The 18,272-nt window shown below is 45.6% G+C and overlaps 1 protein-coding gene across 1 annotated transcript in view; it reads right to left on the bottom strand.

The window, feature by feature from the left end:
• Positions 1–4,320: 4,320 nt before the first annotated feature.
• ABCC2 (ATP binding cassette subfamily C member 2) overlaps positions 4,321–18,272 on the bottom strand; it is a 74,748-nt gene continuing 60,796 nt past the window's right edge. The window contains exons 27-32 of the mRNA XM_004020104.5: positions 17,731–17,832; positions 17,047–17,190; positions 16,047–16,205; positions 14,647–14,813; positions 10,596–10,790; positions 4,321–8,962 (exon numbers count right to left, since the gene is read on the bottom strand). Coding sequence (XP_004020153.2) covers positions 8,833–8,962; positions 10,596–10,790; positions 14,647–14,813; positions 16,047–16,205; positions 17,047–17,190; positions 17,731–17,832 — 897 coding nt within the window. The 3' untranslated portion in view covers positions 4,321–8,832. The remainder of the gene's footprint in view (positions 8,963–10,595; positions 10,791–14,646; positions 14,814–16,046; positions 16,206–17,046; positions 17,191–17,730; positions 17,833–18,272) is intronic.

Below are 18,272 nucleotides of genomic sequence, written 5' to 3'. Positions count from 1 at the left end.
CTATTGAAATGTAGTTGATGTACAGTGTTTCAGGTATACAGAAAAATGATTCCGTTATCTATGTATCAGATATTTTCCTACTATAGGTTATTAGAAGATGTTGACTTTCGTTCTCTGTGCTAATACAGTAGGTCCCTGTTGCTTATCTGTTTTATATACAGTGATGTGTATCTGTTAATTCCAAATTCCCAATTTATCTCTCCCCTTCTCCCCTTTGGTAGACCATAAATTATTTTCTATGTCTGTGAGTCTATCTCTGTTTTGTAAATACGTTCATCATTTTGTTAGTTTCCACGTATAAGTGATATGCTATGATGTTCATCTTTTTCTGACTTAATGTGATATTCTCTGGGTCCTTCTGTGTTGCTGCAAATGGCTTTATTTCATTCTGTTTTTGTGGCTGAGTAGCATTCTATTGTATGTATGCTCCATATCTTTACCCATTCATCTGCTGATGGACACTGGTTATTACCAGGTCTTGACTGTTTTGTAAATAGTGCTGCTGTGAACATTGGGGTGCATGTATCTTTTTGAATCGAGAGTTTTTGTGTTTTGCAGATACATATGCCCAGAAATGGGATTGCTGGGTCATACGAAAACCCAATTTTTAGTTTTTTTTGTTTTTTATATATCACTTTATTTTGAAGATGACAAATGGAAGTTAAAGGAAGGTTAAGCAAGTAGCTCTAGACCACACAGAGCAGGACTGCAAGGCCTGGTTCTCCCATTTACTGCATGTACCGTAAGCAGGATGAGATGCTGGCCAGGCTGCAAGCTGAGCCGCCTGTGCCTGGGTAGTGCAAACCAGACAAGGTAGGTGTCCTTGGTGAGTTTTCAGTCCGTGGCTGATGAAGATGCCAGGAAGTTCCCTGGGTTCTGCTCTGAAGGGCAGCTGCGTGTCTCTTCCCTGCTCAGCAGGCTCCTGTCCTTGCTGGCTCAGGCTGCCCCCCACCTTGCCAGGGCTCTCTGGCAGAGGTTGCACACTGCGAGCAGCCGCTGCTGCTGCGCTGGGAGAACAAGGGCTCCACCTACTGGAACTGCAGCCTGGCTCGCTTACCGTCCTCTTCCCCTCCATGCCGGTGGGTGCTCCTCCCAGAGCAGGCTGGGCTGTGCTCCTTGCCAGCCTACCCTCTTGGGTGTACCTTCAGGTGAGGATCCTGTGCATTTCCCCCTGTTTTTTAGTTTGTTTCAGGAACCTCCATACTGTTCTCCATAGTGGCTGCTAGGTCTTGCCTTTCTAAGTGTCTCCAGACCAGCAGCATCATCACCTGTGTAACCTGGGAGCTCACTGGAAATGCAGGCCCCACCCTAACCTTACTGAGTCAGGGTTGCGGGTGATTTGTATGCACGTTAAACTTGAGAACCACCTGTGTAGGCTGTTTTTTTAAAATAGAACTTTCTGCTATTGGAAAGTCACTCAATTGTGTCTGGCTCTTTGTGACCCCATAGACTGTACAGTCCCTGGAATTCTCCAAGCCAGAATACTGGAGTGGGTAGCCTTTCCCTTCTCCAGGGGATCTTCCCAACCCAGGGATCAAACCCAGGTCTCCTGCATTGCAGCGGATTCTTCACCAGCTGAGCCACAAGTGAAGGAAAATTCATGGACAGAGGAGCCTCATAGGCTACAGTCCATGGGGTCGCAAAGAGTTGGACACGACTGAGCGACTTCACTATTGGAAAAGTGTATATTAGTTGCCCAGTCATGGCTGACTTTGCGACCCTATAGACTGTAGCACACGAGTCGGGTCTGTCCATGGAATCCTCCAGGTATGAATACAGGAGTGGGTTGCCATTCCCTTCTCCAGGAGATCTTCCTGACCCAGTGATTGAACCCAGGTCTCCTGCATTGCAGGCAGGTTCTTAACCATCTGAGCCACCAGGGAAGCCTGCCGTTGGAAGAGTAGGAATTACCGAAAGAAAAAAAAAAAAAAAAAACACCAGGAAGGAAAGGGTGTCATATGTTTCTGACACAACAGAAATTTCCAAATCCGGTTTGCTTGCTTGCTTCCTATCATGAATGTGCTCCCTTTCCTGCCTGGAGGCAGCTCTTCAGTGATACTTTCTCCCAAGTGTCCTCGGAGGACAGGGAGCGATGGTGGGACTCTCCTGTCGTCTATAATGTGTAGATTCCGGACCTCCCTCTCAAGATTATTGTGAGAACTCATAAGATGATTCTGCAAACTTTTGTGAACTATGAGCTCTAGAATTACATGGTTTTAATAAAAGTTGAATTTTGTTTCACTCTTTTAATTAACTGTGAAGCTGGAACTCTGTGACCATTCTGTTTCAGGGTCAGGAGTACAAACAAGCTGTAAAAGAACATAGTTGTGCTCTGAATTGTGTTTCACTTGCAGAACCTTAGCCCTAAGGACTGAGAAACCTTGAGTATCATATAACACCTCTCTGGTCATTAGAGCTCTCAGGATTTTTTTTTTTTTTTGGCTGTTCTGGGTGCTCCCGAGCACAGGTTCAATAGTTGTGGTGCATGGGCTTTGCTCCGTGGCATGTGGGATCATCCTGGATCAGGGATCGAACCTGTGTCTCCCACACTGGCAGGTGGATTCTTAACCACTGAACCGCCAGGGAAGCCCAACTCACAGGATTTTAAACTCTCGCATCTATTAGTGCATTGTACTGATGAAGCTCTCACATTGCACCTGGGCTGGGTAAGACAGGCGGCTCAGTCCCACAGAGCAGGGCTCGTCTCTCCAATCTCTAGTTTGCGTTGTTTCCTTTCATGCAGTCCACTGTGGTTGTCAGGGGAGATCCACAGCCGTGCTTTGTGTGTATCAGTATGGGAGTTTTCTACAACAGATTGCTGCCCTTGCAAGCTGCTGAGGAGTATCTGTTCCTTACCACTACTCACAGGTGGCCTGAAGGAGCAGACAGTGCTTTCCCAGAGGTGAGGAGGGTGGTGGCAGGAGCAAGCAGTGTCTCCACTCAGGAGCGTTTCTTGGGAGCAAGCAGACTTGCGGGGGCTACAGAATCAGCAGGGCTGTGTCACAAGGGCTATCTGCCTGTCTGGGTGTCCCCTGGGACTCCAAGAGGCGTCGAGCTCTCATCCTTCCCCGTGGCAACCCTTCTCCAGGTCCAGCACCAGCGAAGCTGAAAGATCCCTGATCTCATGATTGCCTCCTGTCATCGGCATCACTGCAATTCTTGAAAAAAGAACCTTCCTGCATCTCTCAGGTGAGATCAAAACTTTACCTCCAAATAGGATTAAGCTGAATAAGATTTTTGCAATTTGATACAAGGGGTGAGAGCCATGAGCATTGAATTCAATACCCACTTCCAGCTGGGCTTTAAAAGGTAGCTTTTTTTTTTTTTTAATGTATATTTGTGCCAGGTCTCAGTTGTGGCATGTGGGATCTTTGATCTTTAGTTGCAGCATGCAAAGTCTTCGTTGCGGTGTGTGGGGTTTAGCTTTCTGACCGGGAATCAAATTCAGCCCCCCTGTACTGGGAACACAGAATCTTCACCAAGGGACCGGTTCCTTGGACCACCAGGGAAGTCCCTCACTGGACTTTAAAGATGACATAATCCCCTACAAATTCACACTACAGTGGGATTCAGTGAAGGTCAATGAATTATTAAACTGACTTCAGTTATAGAATATTAGCAATTTTATCGGAGCTACTTGGACTTACTGTATTAGCTTCATATTGCTGCTTGAGCAAATTACCACTACTTTAGTAGTGTAAAACAAATTTATTGTTGTTTCTGGAGGTCTGAAATTTGAAATCCATTTCATTGGGCCAAAGTCAAGGTTGGTAGGGCTCATTATTTATGGAGTCTTCAGGGGGAAATCTGTTTTCTTGCCTTTTCCCAACTTCTAGAAACTACCTATGTTTCTTGGCTTCTTATGGTCTTTTTCTCCATCTTCAAAGCCAGTGGCACACCATCTTCCAACGTCTCTGTTCCTGTCATCACATCATCTTCATTCTCTTACAAGGATTCTTATAACTGGGCTCACCGGACAATCTGCCATCTTATTATCCTTAATCACATCTGTGAAGTCCCTTTAGTTGTGTTAGGTAAATCCTTAAGGTTTTGAAGATTCAGTCATGGACATCTTCGGGGACCATTCTATCTGCTGCAGGTATGGAGCCACATGACATTTTGGAGGCAAATTATCTGAGAGTGGAAACATGATCCAGTCCAGACTACACTTGATTCTAGAGCAGGAATTTGCAAACCTTTTCCATAAAAGGCCAGATAGTAAGTACTTCAGGCTTTTTAGGCCAGAGAGTTTCACAACTTCACTGTCAAAGCAGGTATAGAAAATACAGGAAAAAAAAAAAAATACAGAAACAAGTATGGTTGTGTTGCAAAAACTTTATTTATAAAAATAGCAGGCCTAATTTGGCCCTTGTGCCATACCCCTAACTCTAGGTTCCAGTAAAACAAAAGGATTCTGTTCAGCCCATTAACACTACAGCCAAGTATGCAGAAAACTTTAGACGTTTTTAATGAAGGAAAATGAAAAGCTAGCCAAAGTGGAATTGTTTACAGATTGGAACTAATAGATGGATCAGCCCAGCAGATGTTTATGGAACCAGGAGGCATCTTTATGATGCCAGAATGTAAACCCTGACAAACCAAATCACAGTGACCTGCTGCTGGGTGCCAGCAGTCAAGGGTGTTAGCACCAAGCACCAGGGGTACAACCAGAAGATACCTTGACAGTCTTTATAGATGGATACCAATAAGGTTGTTCCCCAAAGAGGAGCAAGTGGCTGTGGACTTGAGCAACAGATAAATGTTCCAAAGACTGCTGCTCCGGTGGAACCTGACATCCAGAGGACAAGTGGACCTGAAATCAGCAGTCATCAGGCAGAATGGCCAGGTGGCTATCATGGCGAGGACCAAGGTGACTGTCCATTCAGGACACTACCTACCAGTGGGTCAACCAAGAGCTTGACTTAGAGTTGAAGAAAGGAAAACTATTCTTCATTCAAAGTAGAATGAGAACCAAAGTAGTCTTGAAAGAAATACTGTATACTCTTTTCTTATTTTTTCCCCTTTTTTCTACTTCTTTCCTAAGCAGTTGCTTTTTATACTGAAACAGTTAAATTCTATAGCATAATGAATTACTTGCATACAAAGTAAAAAGGAATACTATGAAAATGGAGTGTTCTTACAACCCAATTCTTTCCTGCATTTTTACAACTTTTGTCTAGTCTTCAAACACCATGAAACCTTTCCAAAAGCCAGTTTAGTATCTAATCTATGTGGAAAACATAAATCCACATTGATAGTTGAATATGGTTTTTGCTAACTAAATCTAAGTTGTAGCAGTTTAGGGATCATCAGTGTTTGTGTAATATCATTTGCTAATTTTTAAAGTCCACCAGTGTGCATCAACCCTGTTGCTATATTTTTATAAAGATTTTTTTGAAAATCTTTATAATTTTTTGATTTTCAAAAAAAAGAAAAAGTGAGGACCTACTATATTCCAGCCACTGGAGATACAAAACAGTAAGAAATTGTTTGTTTCAAGAGGCTCACAGCTGAGTAGAGAAATGCAAACAGAAAATTATCTAACAAAATAATAAGTTCAGTAAAAGCAAATTAAGTGTGCTGGGGAGCATTATTTAGTTGTAAACAACAGCCCCCCAACTCGTTAACTTAAGCAGAAAGGAAGTTTTCAAATGATAGTACGTAGCTCACTGGCCCTCTGGGAGGTTAAGAAAGCCAATTTGAATCCTCGAAGCCAGGGATGGTGCTCACTATCCCACAGCATCACTGCGCCCAGCTGTAGTCACCACCACTGCTACCCCGAATGATGACAGTGCCTGTTACTTTTGCCAGGAGAGATTCCCCCACTCTGTGTCTCCAGCACCTGAATCAATATCTGGCACAGGTGTATCAGATTAGTGGAAGCTCAGCACAGGGCCGTACCCTGGGCTCCCACGCAGAATCTTAAGTTGGAGGAGCCCATGGGGAACTGACTTTCAGATGCAGAGCTGCCCTGCAGATTGAAAATCCACTGCAGTGCTGAAGCTAGCCCTGGGGTTGAGCGGAGACGGAATCAGGGAAGGCTCTCAGGAGATGACTTCTTACTGGGTCTTAGTGAGTTAGAGGTAATCATGGGATTCCAAGCAGAGGGGATAGAAAAGGAAAAGGCTAGTAGTTGTCTGTGTGTGTCGGGGGGTCGGGGGGTGCGAGCGTATCCTAAATGTGTTTTAATGTCACTGGAGCTTAACATGAGATTGGATTGGATGTTAGCTTTGTTATTCCATACAAGGCGATTTTAACTTTATTCTGGTTGCTATTGAATGAAGGGTTTAAGCAGAGGAGTAGCCTGGTCAGTTTTTCATAATAGATCACTCTGGTAGCTGTGGCTGGGTGTATCTGAGGAAAACAGCCCTGGAGGCAAGGATGCCTCTGCCCTTAGCCCAGGATGGCAGCGAGGAGAATCTGAACCATGGCAAGAGCAACAGGGGTGCAACTGGAAGGACCTGGTGGCCGACTGATCCGGAAAGAAAGCCCGAGAGTGCTACACAGGTTTTCATTTTGTAGGACCAAGTGGACAGTGGTGTCAGCACTGGAGTTAGAAAGTACAGAGGAAGAAGAGCATCTGTCAGAGTAGGGTGATTCGCCTGTCAGATGCCTGAAGGATATCCAGGTGATAGTGCCAGAGGCAACGGAATATATGAATCTCAACACTGGAGCTAGAAACGAGTATGCGTAAAAGTTGAAACCACAGAGTGTATGAAATCAATTACAGAGAAAAGAGAGGAACTGGGGGAGGCGGGTCAAGGACAAAACCAGGGACATCTTAATGCTTCAAGGGCAAGCAAAAAAGAGGACTTCAGGAGGCAAGTAGGAATGAGTGATCATGGTAGGTGTGTCCAGAGTGCGGACTGGGTTACGGAGTCCTAGGCTAACAGAAGATTTGGAGGGGAGGAGTCATCACCAAAGGTTTGGATCCAGGCTGCTCTGGTTCCCACCACCTTCACTGAGTCTAAGTCAGCATGACTGAGAAAAAAGAGCGCTTCCCCTCTCTTGTATATGCATCCACAGGAGAAGGTAGATGAAAAACCCTCTCCTGTTAGAGGAGAAAAAGGAATCATTAGATCAAATCAGGAGTTTGGTTTCTGGTCCTGCCTCTGCCATAAACAAGTTTTGATTGTGGATCTCATATAACCACTCTCAGTCTGGTGCCTAGGTGAAGAATAAGAGACTTGGACTGCATTATCTCCAAGGTTCTACCCATTTGGTTAGGCAAGAGACGGAAATCATAGGTTCACAGAACAACATGAAGAATCAGTAAATAGGCACTGGAGAAAGGGCCAGAGAGCTAGCAAATGCAAAAGCAGACAGAACCCATAGTCCCGTGGGAACAAAAAGGCAGAGGTTGGAGGCACTGAGACTGAAACCCAGACTTCCCAGAAGGGGGCGCTGCTTGGCGGGTGCTGTCACGACCACCCCGGTTTTATGAGTGTTAGAAAAACTGCTGCTGTGGGGAAACGAGCATTGCTAGAGCGATGCTGATGGGAGCAGCAAACAGTAGTAAGAAGTCTCTTCCTAATCCTGCCTCACAGTCGTCCAAGTCCCTCGTTTAGGAAGTGTAAGTCTCTGAGCATCTCAGTCAACAAATGGCTACATTGATGAATGAATAAAACTCTTTCCAAAACGGCATCGCTGAAATGGAGGTAAGGGATATGTTGAACCCAAAATAATGTGACACAAAAAAAGCCTGGAAGGAGAAGAAGGGTCATGTGTCAAGGCTCCCAGTGACTTCTGAAACCTGGAGACCTCGACCGTTGTGCAAGCTGGCTCTCACACAGGATTGTGGTCTGAAGTCCCACCAACCATGTTTGGAAACCTCTTGGAGTATTTAACTCAAATTGTTTCTGGGTAATGCCCCCAGGTGGCAGGCAAAAACGTTCACAGTTCCTCTTAAGAGAGCTCAGATTCAATTCAGGCCTCAAAGCGTGTCCACGGGTAAAATGCTAACACAATATTGCAAATCAACTATACTTGAGTTTTTTAAAAAATGCTTAGGAGATCGAGCAGTTTAAACGTTCACAAGGCCTCCAAGAAGATAAAGCACTATGCACAAGAACCAGCAGACACCACATATGGAAACCTCAGTAGTAACCAGGAAAATATACATTTAAAAACCTCAAGGAGATACCAATTCACACTCATCAGGTTGGGGGGAAAAAAGTTTTAAATTGGCATTACCTACTCTATGCATTTAAACCTATGCATACCTCCCGTTGCTATACGTTCTGCCTAACTCTTACACGTGTCTTAGGAGTTGTGTACCAGAATGCTCACAGCAGTACTGTTCATAACAGGAAAAACAACAAACCTTGGAAATCACCCCACTGCTGACGAACCTAACTTGGATAAACTGAGGCCTGTTTCACATACTGCTGTACTCCAGAGCAGTGAGAATGAAGCAGCCTCACTACGTGCTTGGACATGGATGAATCTCAAATATAATATTGAACAAAAGAAGCAAGAATACATGCAGTGTGAGTCAGGCCATTCACATTAAGTTTTTTTAAAAAATATATGTTTAAGGAAAATGGTAAGATCAAAATGAAAAGCAAAGGAATAATTATCACAAAATTCAGATGGTGGTTTCTCTGGAGAAGAGTGGGTGGGTAGCAAGGAGGAATGATCAAAGTGGAATCATCGGGGGGTTTCTGATGTTGCTAGTAATACTATTTTTTTTTTTTTTAATCTTAGTAAGGATGTAGGTGCTCACTTACGATCCTTCTTTAAAACATACATTTAGCACACACTTTTATATGTATGATATGCTTCACAAAAAGTAAATGCTCTAAATAGTCCTCTAACCCATAAGACTTGCCCTCAGAACGATGTACTGTTCGTATTTTCAATGCCAGCTTCTTGGGCCATAAAATAAAAGGGGCCAGGGTTTCTCAGCAGTTCTTCAGGGCTGTCATACTCGACAATCTTCCCACTGTCTAGGACCATTACCCTGAAACAGAAAAGAAAGTCTTAGAAAGCAGCGTCTCAAACCTTGGCATTTTTAAGAATAACCAGGACTTAGTAAGTCATGGTATTGTTACCAAAGTGGTTGCCCCAGAATCATACCCCTCCCCTCCCTTGAATAGAAACCAATTGCTCTTATCTAAGTTTCAGGAGGACACTGCGAAGAGAAAAACAAGAACTGGTTAGAACCAACTAGACCTAAGGAGGTGAAAGATTTGATTTCCAGTAGACCTTGGGTCTCATTATGTGCTCACTGTAATATAGTATTGTTGTTGCTCCGTTGCTAAGTCATGTCCAACTCTTTGGAAGCCAATGGGCTGACTGCAGCATGCCAGGCTTCCTCCTTCTTCACTGTCTCCTGGAGTTTGCTCAGATTCATGCCCATTGAGTTTGTAATGCTATCTAACCATCTCCTCCTCTGCTGCCCACTTCTTTTGCCCTCAGTTTTTCCCAGCGAGTTGGCTGTTTACATCAGGTGGCCAAAGTATTGGAGCTTCAGCATCAGTCCTTCCAATGAATATTCAGGGTTGATTCCCTTTACTGGCTGACTGGTTTGAATTAGCATATGCTAAATTATATACCTACCAGCACCTGAGAAGGACAGTTGCTATGACAACAACCAGAAAGGACTGAAAAGGCGGGTTGCATTAGTTTGGCTCCAAACTACAGCCTTGGTCTCAGATAAGTCATGAATATTCCTCCCACTCTTTCCGATTCTTTCCCTTTCTACCTCAACTACCTTATGTAATTGGTGTCTTTTGGGGGGTTGAGAAAGTTAATTTGCCAACTAATTTCCACGTCTCCATTCTTTGGCTATCGAATAAAGCTTATGCTGTTTCAGCCTTAGCATCACTTTTGTTACTGACTGGGAATCTGAGCAGAGAAAGAACCTCCTTGGCCAGGACGAGGAGTCTGTGGACTAGGGCACGAGCACAGGTTAGGGTGGCCAGTTCGGTAGCAGTATGTTCCTTCATTCCAGGCTACAAAGGAGCAAGGGTGAACCACAGCCATCTGCGTCAGCACAGATGGATTCTGTGTGGAACACCGAACAAAACAGTATAGGAATAGATGCAGTATGTCTATTCATGTCACCTTTTTTCTTTTTGTAAGGCTACAGATTGTTTAAGCATCAGTTCGGTTCAGTCGCTCAGTCATGTCCGACTCTGTGACTCCATGGACAGCAGCAGGCAAGGCCTCCCTGTCCATCACCAACACATTGATTTAAAAAGGGAGTCTATTCTAATTTCCATATCACTGACATTATCCCCATTTTCAATCATCGGAGATAGAAGGAATGGGAAGCTTGTTTACCGGGGAGGAGCTGAGACCCTATATAGTCCAAAAGGTCTCCGGATCAACATCCGCCACTGCTGGCTTGGGCCTCCACCGCCCATACTTGGCTTATAGTTACACACACTGTCCTGTTTTACCTTCAAGACGGTTCCCTTAACCCCGCCGGCCTGGTGTATAATTTTGGGCAAATTACTTGAAATCTCTCAGCCTCTGTTTCTTCACAGTAAAATGCTGGTGGTTAAGCCTTCTGTTAAGATATCTCACAACTGATGCTATCACTGTTGACCAAGGGTTAAGCCAGGCTCTGAGGCTGTCTCCTTACTCACTTGTCACTGTCCATGATGGTGTGCAGCCGGTGGGCAATGGTGATGGTTGTGCAGTGGGAGAACTCAGTCTGGATGGTTGTCTGGATGAGCTGATCTGTCTCTAGATCCACCGCAGCAGTGGCCTCGTCCATGATCAGAATCTTGGATTTCCGAAGCAGAGCCCTGGCCAGGCACAGCAGCTGCCTTTGCCCTATGCTGCAGCAATGGAAGAAATCCAGCATTAGCCCCTAAGGACCAAGGAGCAACCAGGTTTGAGGGTCTGAGAGGGTACATTTCACATTCCAGATCAGACTTTCAAAACCCACACACCTCTATTCCGTTAGAATGCCTTACCCTTTTCCACTATGAAAGGTTGTTGTTGAATCATGACGCCGGGATTCTTGGCCCTGAAGGAGAAGAATTCAATCTGGGGCCAGAGACGAGGCTTGATCACTCAGAGCTTTTGTGTAATAAAGTTTTATTAAAGTATAAAGGAGATAGAGAAAGCTTCTGACATAGGCATCAGAAGGGGGCAGAAAGAGTGCCCCCCTGCTAGTCTTCAGCTGGATGTTATATAGTCACTAGCAGTCTGTTAATGAAAGGACTGTCTTAAAACTCAGACTGGCACCAGGCCCCTCACCCATAAGATGCATTTTGGGGTAATCTTGGCACCAAATGGTTCATCCTGGGCCATAAAGTGATTAACTTGAATCTTGAAGAAGGGCAGATCACCATACAAATCATTTACATAGATTAGAGGAACAATATCGGAGTATAACATACTGGTTTGTCAAGTAGGTTCAGAGCCAAGAGGTGGAACCAGCTTGAAGACAGAGTTTGAGGTAAATGCATAGTACATTAGCATAGCTTAAGACAAACATTTCCATAAGAGAAAGGCGTTGGTTATCTCTAGGTTTGAGAACAGTTAACTTCAGGTGAAACCAGGTGTCATTATGGCAACACAGTGTTTTGAGAGAAACCTCCTTTTAAATTTGTATAGAGAAGGAAAAAATACCACTAGTTTGTTTCCTCCTGCCGCTTAAGAGAGAGAAAAATGTCTGACACTTGCAGGCCATATCCTCCGTTTGGAGACCCCTGGCCTTCCTGCCTGTTACCCTCTCAACTAGCTGTTCATTGTTGCCAAGAGCAGTGTTTTCCAAACCTTTAATTAGAAGACTCACCACAGGTACTTAATTGAAAAATTCATACTTCTGGTCCCCATTTTGAGAATGGGGAGGAGCCTAGGAATATATATTTTTAAAAATTTTGTTGGAGTATAGTTGCTTACAATGTTGTATTCGTTTCTGCTATACAGCATCGTGAATCAGCTAGACATATACATATATCCCCTCTGCCTTGGATTTTCTTCCCGTTTAGGTCCTCACAAACCTGTGCTGTACAGTAGGTTCTCATTAGCTATTTTATATATGGAGAAGACAATGGCACCCCACTCCAGTACTTCTTGCCTGGCAAATCCCATGGATGGAGGAGCCTGGTGGACTGCAGTCCATGGTGTCACAAAGAGTCGAACACGACTGAGCGACTTCACTTTCACTTTTCACTTTCATGCATTGGAGAAGGAAATGGCAACCCACTCCAGCGTTCTTGACTGGAAAATCCCAGGGATGGCGGAGCCTAGTGGGCTGCCATCTATGGGGTCGCACAGGGTCAGACACGACTGAAGCGACTTAGCAGCAGCAGCAGTATATATATATGTCAATCCCGATCTCCAAATTTATGCCGCCTCCTCTTCTCCCCCTCATATCCAATCGTCCATCCTCTACATCTGTCTCTCTTTCTGCTTTGCAAATAAGTTCATCTGTCTTATTTTTCTAGCTTCCACATAGAAGTGATAGGTTTTGTGCTGACTTCATTCTGTATGACAGTCTCTGGGTCCACCCACATCTCTGCAAAGTGCACGATTTTGAACATGTATTTTGGATACACCCCAGGAGACTTTCACGTTTAACAAGTTTGGAAAACACTAGCCCAGGACTAGTACCCTGCATTTAGCTACAGTGATATCTCAGTACACCAGCAACAATTTCAAAATAAGATGGCTGTCACCAAGCTTGCTTCAGCAGTATTTGACCTGACATTATTACTATAGGATGATACCACACAAGAATGCCCCAGTGGCATTTCTTAGTGTAGTAAATCCATTCCTTATTTTAATGTGTAATTCTAGCCTCAAGTCTAATTATTTGTTTGGGGCCTTCTGCCTTGATTGGAGATCATTGCTAATGAACATCTAATGAACACGATGGTGTCTTGGTGTGAGATGCAGTGTATGTGGAATTCGAATATGCCTGCGAGATGCAAATAGCCGTAATTTGCTAAAAGCCAGTAATGAAGGCTGGACCTCTTACTTACATAAAGAAGCTTTGGGAAATGATGTGGAGGAAATATTCGGGAATTTGCTAATTGTTCTTTCCCGCCGTGGCCATTAGGGAACATATTAAACAGAGGGTGGCTAGACCAAAGTTCTGTAATTCCTTGCAAGAAAGTTTCTGCAGGAGATGAGAAGTCACCCAAGATGAACTTCCAGTTTTTCTCTGTAATGTAAGGACACAGATACTGCAAAACTGTTTACTTAACTTCCCCAAATCCTGCCTGGTTCACTTGGGCTTAACAGGCTGCTGCTGAGGCATCAGTTTGGCTTTTAGCTGTGGACAGCTTGATCTCCAAGCTGATCTCTAGTTTCTGATCAAAGGATTTTAAGTTTCAACACCCGCTACCCCAGATCTGAAATTAAGGCACAGGTAAGGCCATATGTCTCAGCATGGTCCAAGAAGGGTGGTATGATTCTGTTCTTGGGCCCTGTCAGATCCTGCCAGATCGGCCCCCACAGCCCTGCACACCTCAGGCATTTATTGTGCAGAATTTGCCTGTCTAATGTCTGTCTTTCCCATCGCACGTGAGTTCTAGGAGGGCATGGGTATGTCTATGGCATTTTCCTCTGTCTTTCCAGTAGATGCTCAATATATATTTGTTGACTGAATGTTTGAACAACATTTTTAATAGGCCTGAAGACCTACCTCAGTTCTGCTAGTTTCCAGATCTGTGGCTGAAGGAGAACAAACATAGGGTGTTCTCCACCAGGGCTCACAGGGGTTCCCTGGGGCTGCACACTGGAATCACCAGGGGCCCTGGTCCCACTGGTCTGGGGTACAGCCTGGGCATGGGACTTTGCCTAGTGATGCTAGCGTGCTGCCTACTAAGAGCTCAACCTGCTCGTCATTGCTTCCCCTGCTCTAGTGTGCACACAGATCACCCAGGACTTGCTACAGGGGCGATTCCAGGTAGTAGGTCCAGAGTCCGAAATTCTGCGTTTACAACAAGCTCCCAAGTGAGGCCAGAGCGGCAGGTCCATTAACCGAGCTTCTGAGCCTTCCCTTCTCTTTTGAGCTTCAGCTGCTAATGGGCTAAGCCCTGCTCACCACGCAGGGACTGCAGGAAGACCCACCCTTGAGCTGCTGGCTCTGGCTGAGAACTGACCACCAGTTTGCAGAGGGGAAAAAACAGGTTGTCAAAGGGGAAATGCCAGGTCAGCTTGTTAGCCAACAGGAACTGTGAAGTGTCAACATGTGTAGAAAAGCTTTGAAATGGTAAAAAAGAATTGTGAAGCCGAAAGAATCTTGGTGCTGGGTTATGGTTACAAGGACCCTGCAGACTCCACGTCTCCATCATCCAGGTGCCCCTTAGATCAGGGCTTCTGGGCATCCTTTAGAACTCACACCTCCAGCAGTGCCTCACACCACTTACATCAGACTCTCTGGGGCTGGACCAGGCATCGGGGATTGTTTTCAGCCTGAGTGCACCTGAGAACCCGCACAAGGGCGGGATCTGCAAACTCACATTTGTAGTGTCTCATGAGGGTTTGTTTATTAACAAAGGTTTTCAAGCATATTCACTTCTGTTTTAATCTTCACAACAGGTTCCTTTTATACACTAGGAATTAGACGTGGAGAGTGAAAATTCTTTGCCAGGTGCCACCAAGAATGAGCAACAAAAGGAGTGGTCCCCTTGCCACCTCCACAGCCTGTGGGAACAGTGGGTTATGAACCCTTACCTCAGGTTGTCACCACCCTCTGTCACTTCGTAGGACAACCCAGCTTGCAGGCCAGCCACGAAAGATTTGAGGTGAGAGAGCTCCAAGGCCTTCCAAATCTCCTCATCCGAGTAGTTGTTGAAGGGGTCCAGATTCATCCTCAGGCTCCCAGAGAACAGGATGGGGTCCTGCAAGTCAAGGGACCAGGCAGTTACTGGGGCCAGTGTCAGAAAAAGAACCAGGTCTTTGTGGCCAAGAAAGCAGGCAGGACTGGTCTCAGATGGAAAGCTGGTTAGTGGTCAAGGTTCTGCACGATTTTCCCGATGACAGCTTTGAGCTAAACACAGCATTAAGGGGAGTCCTTGGGGGATGTCCCTGGTGGTCCACTGGCTAAGACTGCGATCCCAATGCAGGACAGCCTGGGTTTGATCCCTGGTCAGGGAACTAGATCCCCCATGCTGCAACAAAGATCAAAGATCTTGAGTACTGCAGCTAAGACCTGGTACAGACGAATAAATAAAATATTTATTTGAAAAGAAGTGGAGTCCTTGGTTTTGTTTTCATTCTGAAATTCATTTATAGATCTCCAAGTTTACCTCAGCATTTCTCAAAAAAATGAGAGAAATATCCCACCCTCTCCACACACAGATTGAAAACTCATGGTGTGAATAAGGTGGAGGGAATCAGGGCATGCACAGGAAAGGGTATTGCAGTCACAGAAAAAGAATTTCTTATGCTCTTGAAGAGGCTGCAGAAAAGTGTAACAAAGGGAGGAAACACCAGACCAGCCAAAGCCGCCCCCAAACTTGGCTGCAGCGAGCAGAGGCAGACAGGTTCTGATGAGGACCACACACCCAGAGCCTGCAAGGCATTCTTGTTTGGAAGGGTCCAGAGAGCAAAGCTGCTGGGAAGACTTTCTTGCTGATACACTAACTGTTCCACTTACTGGCAAAAAATTGCTGCAGATTCCGTCCCCTCTCTTGTAACCACATCAGATGCAGAGAATAAAGCTTAATGTTTTCAAGCTTCAGTGGCAAAACTGCTAATGCTGATTGCAAAGGTCCTGCGAACCATGATGAGCTACAGATAATCATCTGCTCCACTTGATTTCTGTTGCGATGCTGCCACCTACTGTTTAGATACTGAGTCACACAAGGAGAGCTAAGCTAAGTCGCTTCAGTCGTGTCCGACTCTGTGCGACCCCATAGACGGCAGCCCACCAGGCTCCCCTGTCCCTGGGATATTACCCCCAAATGCAAAACTTCTTTTTGTTAAGTTCTGGAAGCAGTGTATTTTAGGGAACTAGCTTAGGTATCCCAGGTAGACGACAGAAATGACACTGCTAAATGAACATACATCAAGAAGATGATTCCCATGTTTCCTGGGGAACCAGCTGCATATGAGTACGTCCTAGAGTTTACCTGGGGGATGATGGTCAGTTTCTCTCGGAGGTCGTGGAGCCCAATGGAAGCAATGTCTACCCCATCAATAGTGATCTGGCCTCCTGCGGCCTCTAGGATTCTGAAGAGGCAGTTTGTCAGGGACGATTTCCCAGCTCCCGTCCGGCCTACCACGCCAATCTGTAAATACAGTTTTTTGCATGTTAGTTCATCATGTAATTCTTGGGGACAACAATTTAGCCTGGGGCATTCATACTCAGAAGTGGAAACTCACTTGTGAGTGAGTTTCCATACTCATACTCACTGCATCTCTTAAGATGTTAGACTGATTGTGGTTTTGGTGGGGGGAAAAAAAAGTGCCTAGATGTCAGAAAAGGATAGCCTTCCCACCCTACCCCCTGACTTGTAGCTGGCTGACGGCTACATTGACTACTGGAAATGTACACATCTGTTGTTACAATTATTCCTGGAAATTAATAGACTTTTAAGAACCTTGTTTAGACACGAGGAGAAGGGAAGGACTGGGCCTACCATCAGGTCTGAGAATGTGGACCTAAGCACGTCACAGACCTAAGCACTGTTGCCCAGACAGTTTTTGGGCCCTGTGTCAGACCCCAAGTCCTCAGAGAACACGAACACTATACTAGGACTTTGCTCACCAGAAGGAGAACCAGCCCACTCTCTCTGCAGGGACAACCTCCACACTGGCGTTCCACCAGTTCCCTCCCCAGGTCTGTGCTTCCTGACTTCCCCTCTGTAAGCCTTGAGGCTAATGGGAAATGAGCCCAGCTGCCACAGGAGGAGAGGATGCCGGCTGGGAGGCAGGGGAGGGCTGAGCAAGAAAGCCCTTAGAAGCTTAGTAAGACTGTTTGATCCTGTGTGGATATCCTGCCCTCTAGTGGTGGCACTGTGTCCGTACACCTCAGGGCATCGGAAGTGTCCCCACCTTCTTCAGCTGAATGAAGAAATGGTTTTCTATGTCCACCGGGACTCACCCAGGCCTTCCTTCAGCTCCACCTACCTTCTCTGCGCTCTTAATGTCACAGGTGATCCCTCTCAGTACCAGATCCAGCTCAGGTCGATACCGTACTTCGTAATTGCTAAACTGGATCTCCCCTTTGCTGGGCCAACCTTCTGGAGGCCTCTTATCAGTCACCCATGGTGCCTGGCCAGGAGACAGGAAGAAAAGTGCTTTACGTGGTGACAACTCACTCAACAATCCCCCTAGGATTCATGTCACAGAACAGAGCAAGCAGCAGTGTCCCAGCCACTTATGAGCATCTGCTTTGAACAGACTGAACTGGACTGGTTCTTCCAGCCATTTCCTTCTTCAGGGGACCTTCCCGACCCATGGATCTAACCCAGGTCTCCCACATTGCAGGCAGATTCTTTACCATCTGAGCCACCAGGATGGCTGAAAAGGTTTTTACCTTATCCAATTAAAGAAACCCTATGCTACGAGGTTGCTCTGAAAATGAAGCCACCATTTAACTTGATGCAATCCCAAGACCTGACTTCTCCCAAACCATTACCTATTCTAGGTTTGAAAAAATTAGGTCCTTTCTGTCAGAGCAAGGGAAACTTCCAGAGAACCTTTATGACCCTGTGTGAAGTCTCTAGATAAAGTGAAGCTGCATTCTCAAAGCATCAGCTTTTTTTTTTTTTTTTTTGGCCTTGTCCCTGGGTTCCTCTGACTCCTCCTTACCTCATTTTCCACGTTTATGTACTCAGTTATTCGCTCAACAGCCACAATGTTGGTCTCTATTTCTGACGTCATCCTCACTAGCCAGTTCAGGGTTTGTGTGATCTACAGAGAAACCAGATGATGATCATCTGAGGCTCAAACCAACCCAGCTAGTCAGACTGCAAGGTCAATCTAGTGCCTCCTCGGTACCTAGTACTAAGCTGGGCTCTGCAAGACAGCAAGGAGGAGAAGAGAATCCACACCTCGGTGGAGGAGGGAATGAGGCCAGTGCATCGAATGGGGGGAGGACAACGGAGTGCTCTACTCTGCGGTGCTCGCAGGAAAGACACCAGGGGCTTGGAGCGGCCTGGCGCCAGAACTGAGGCTGGATAGGCTGGCTGTTAGTAGAGTGGCACTCGAACTTGGCTCTCCCACCTGTAAGTCATTAGAGTTTAGGGGTAGCATTCCAATGGGGAAAGCATAAGGAAAGACGTGGGGTAGGAACACGCCTTCTAAAAAGCTGCTGCCTTTCTCTGCTCTCAATTAACAACAGCTCAGTTGAG

This window comes from Ovis aries, chromosome 22 (assembly GCF_016772045.2).
Source record: "Ovis aries strain OAR_USU_Benz2616 breed Rambouillet chromosome 22, ARS-UI_Ramb_v3.0, whole genome shotgun sequence".
In the NCBI taxonomy this organism is placed as follows: domain Eukaryota; kingdom Metazoa; phylum Chordata; class Mammalia; order Artiodactyla; family Bovidae; genus Ovis; species Ovis aries.
This window is presented reverse-complemented; position numbering and strand designations above follow the sequence as displayed.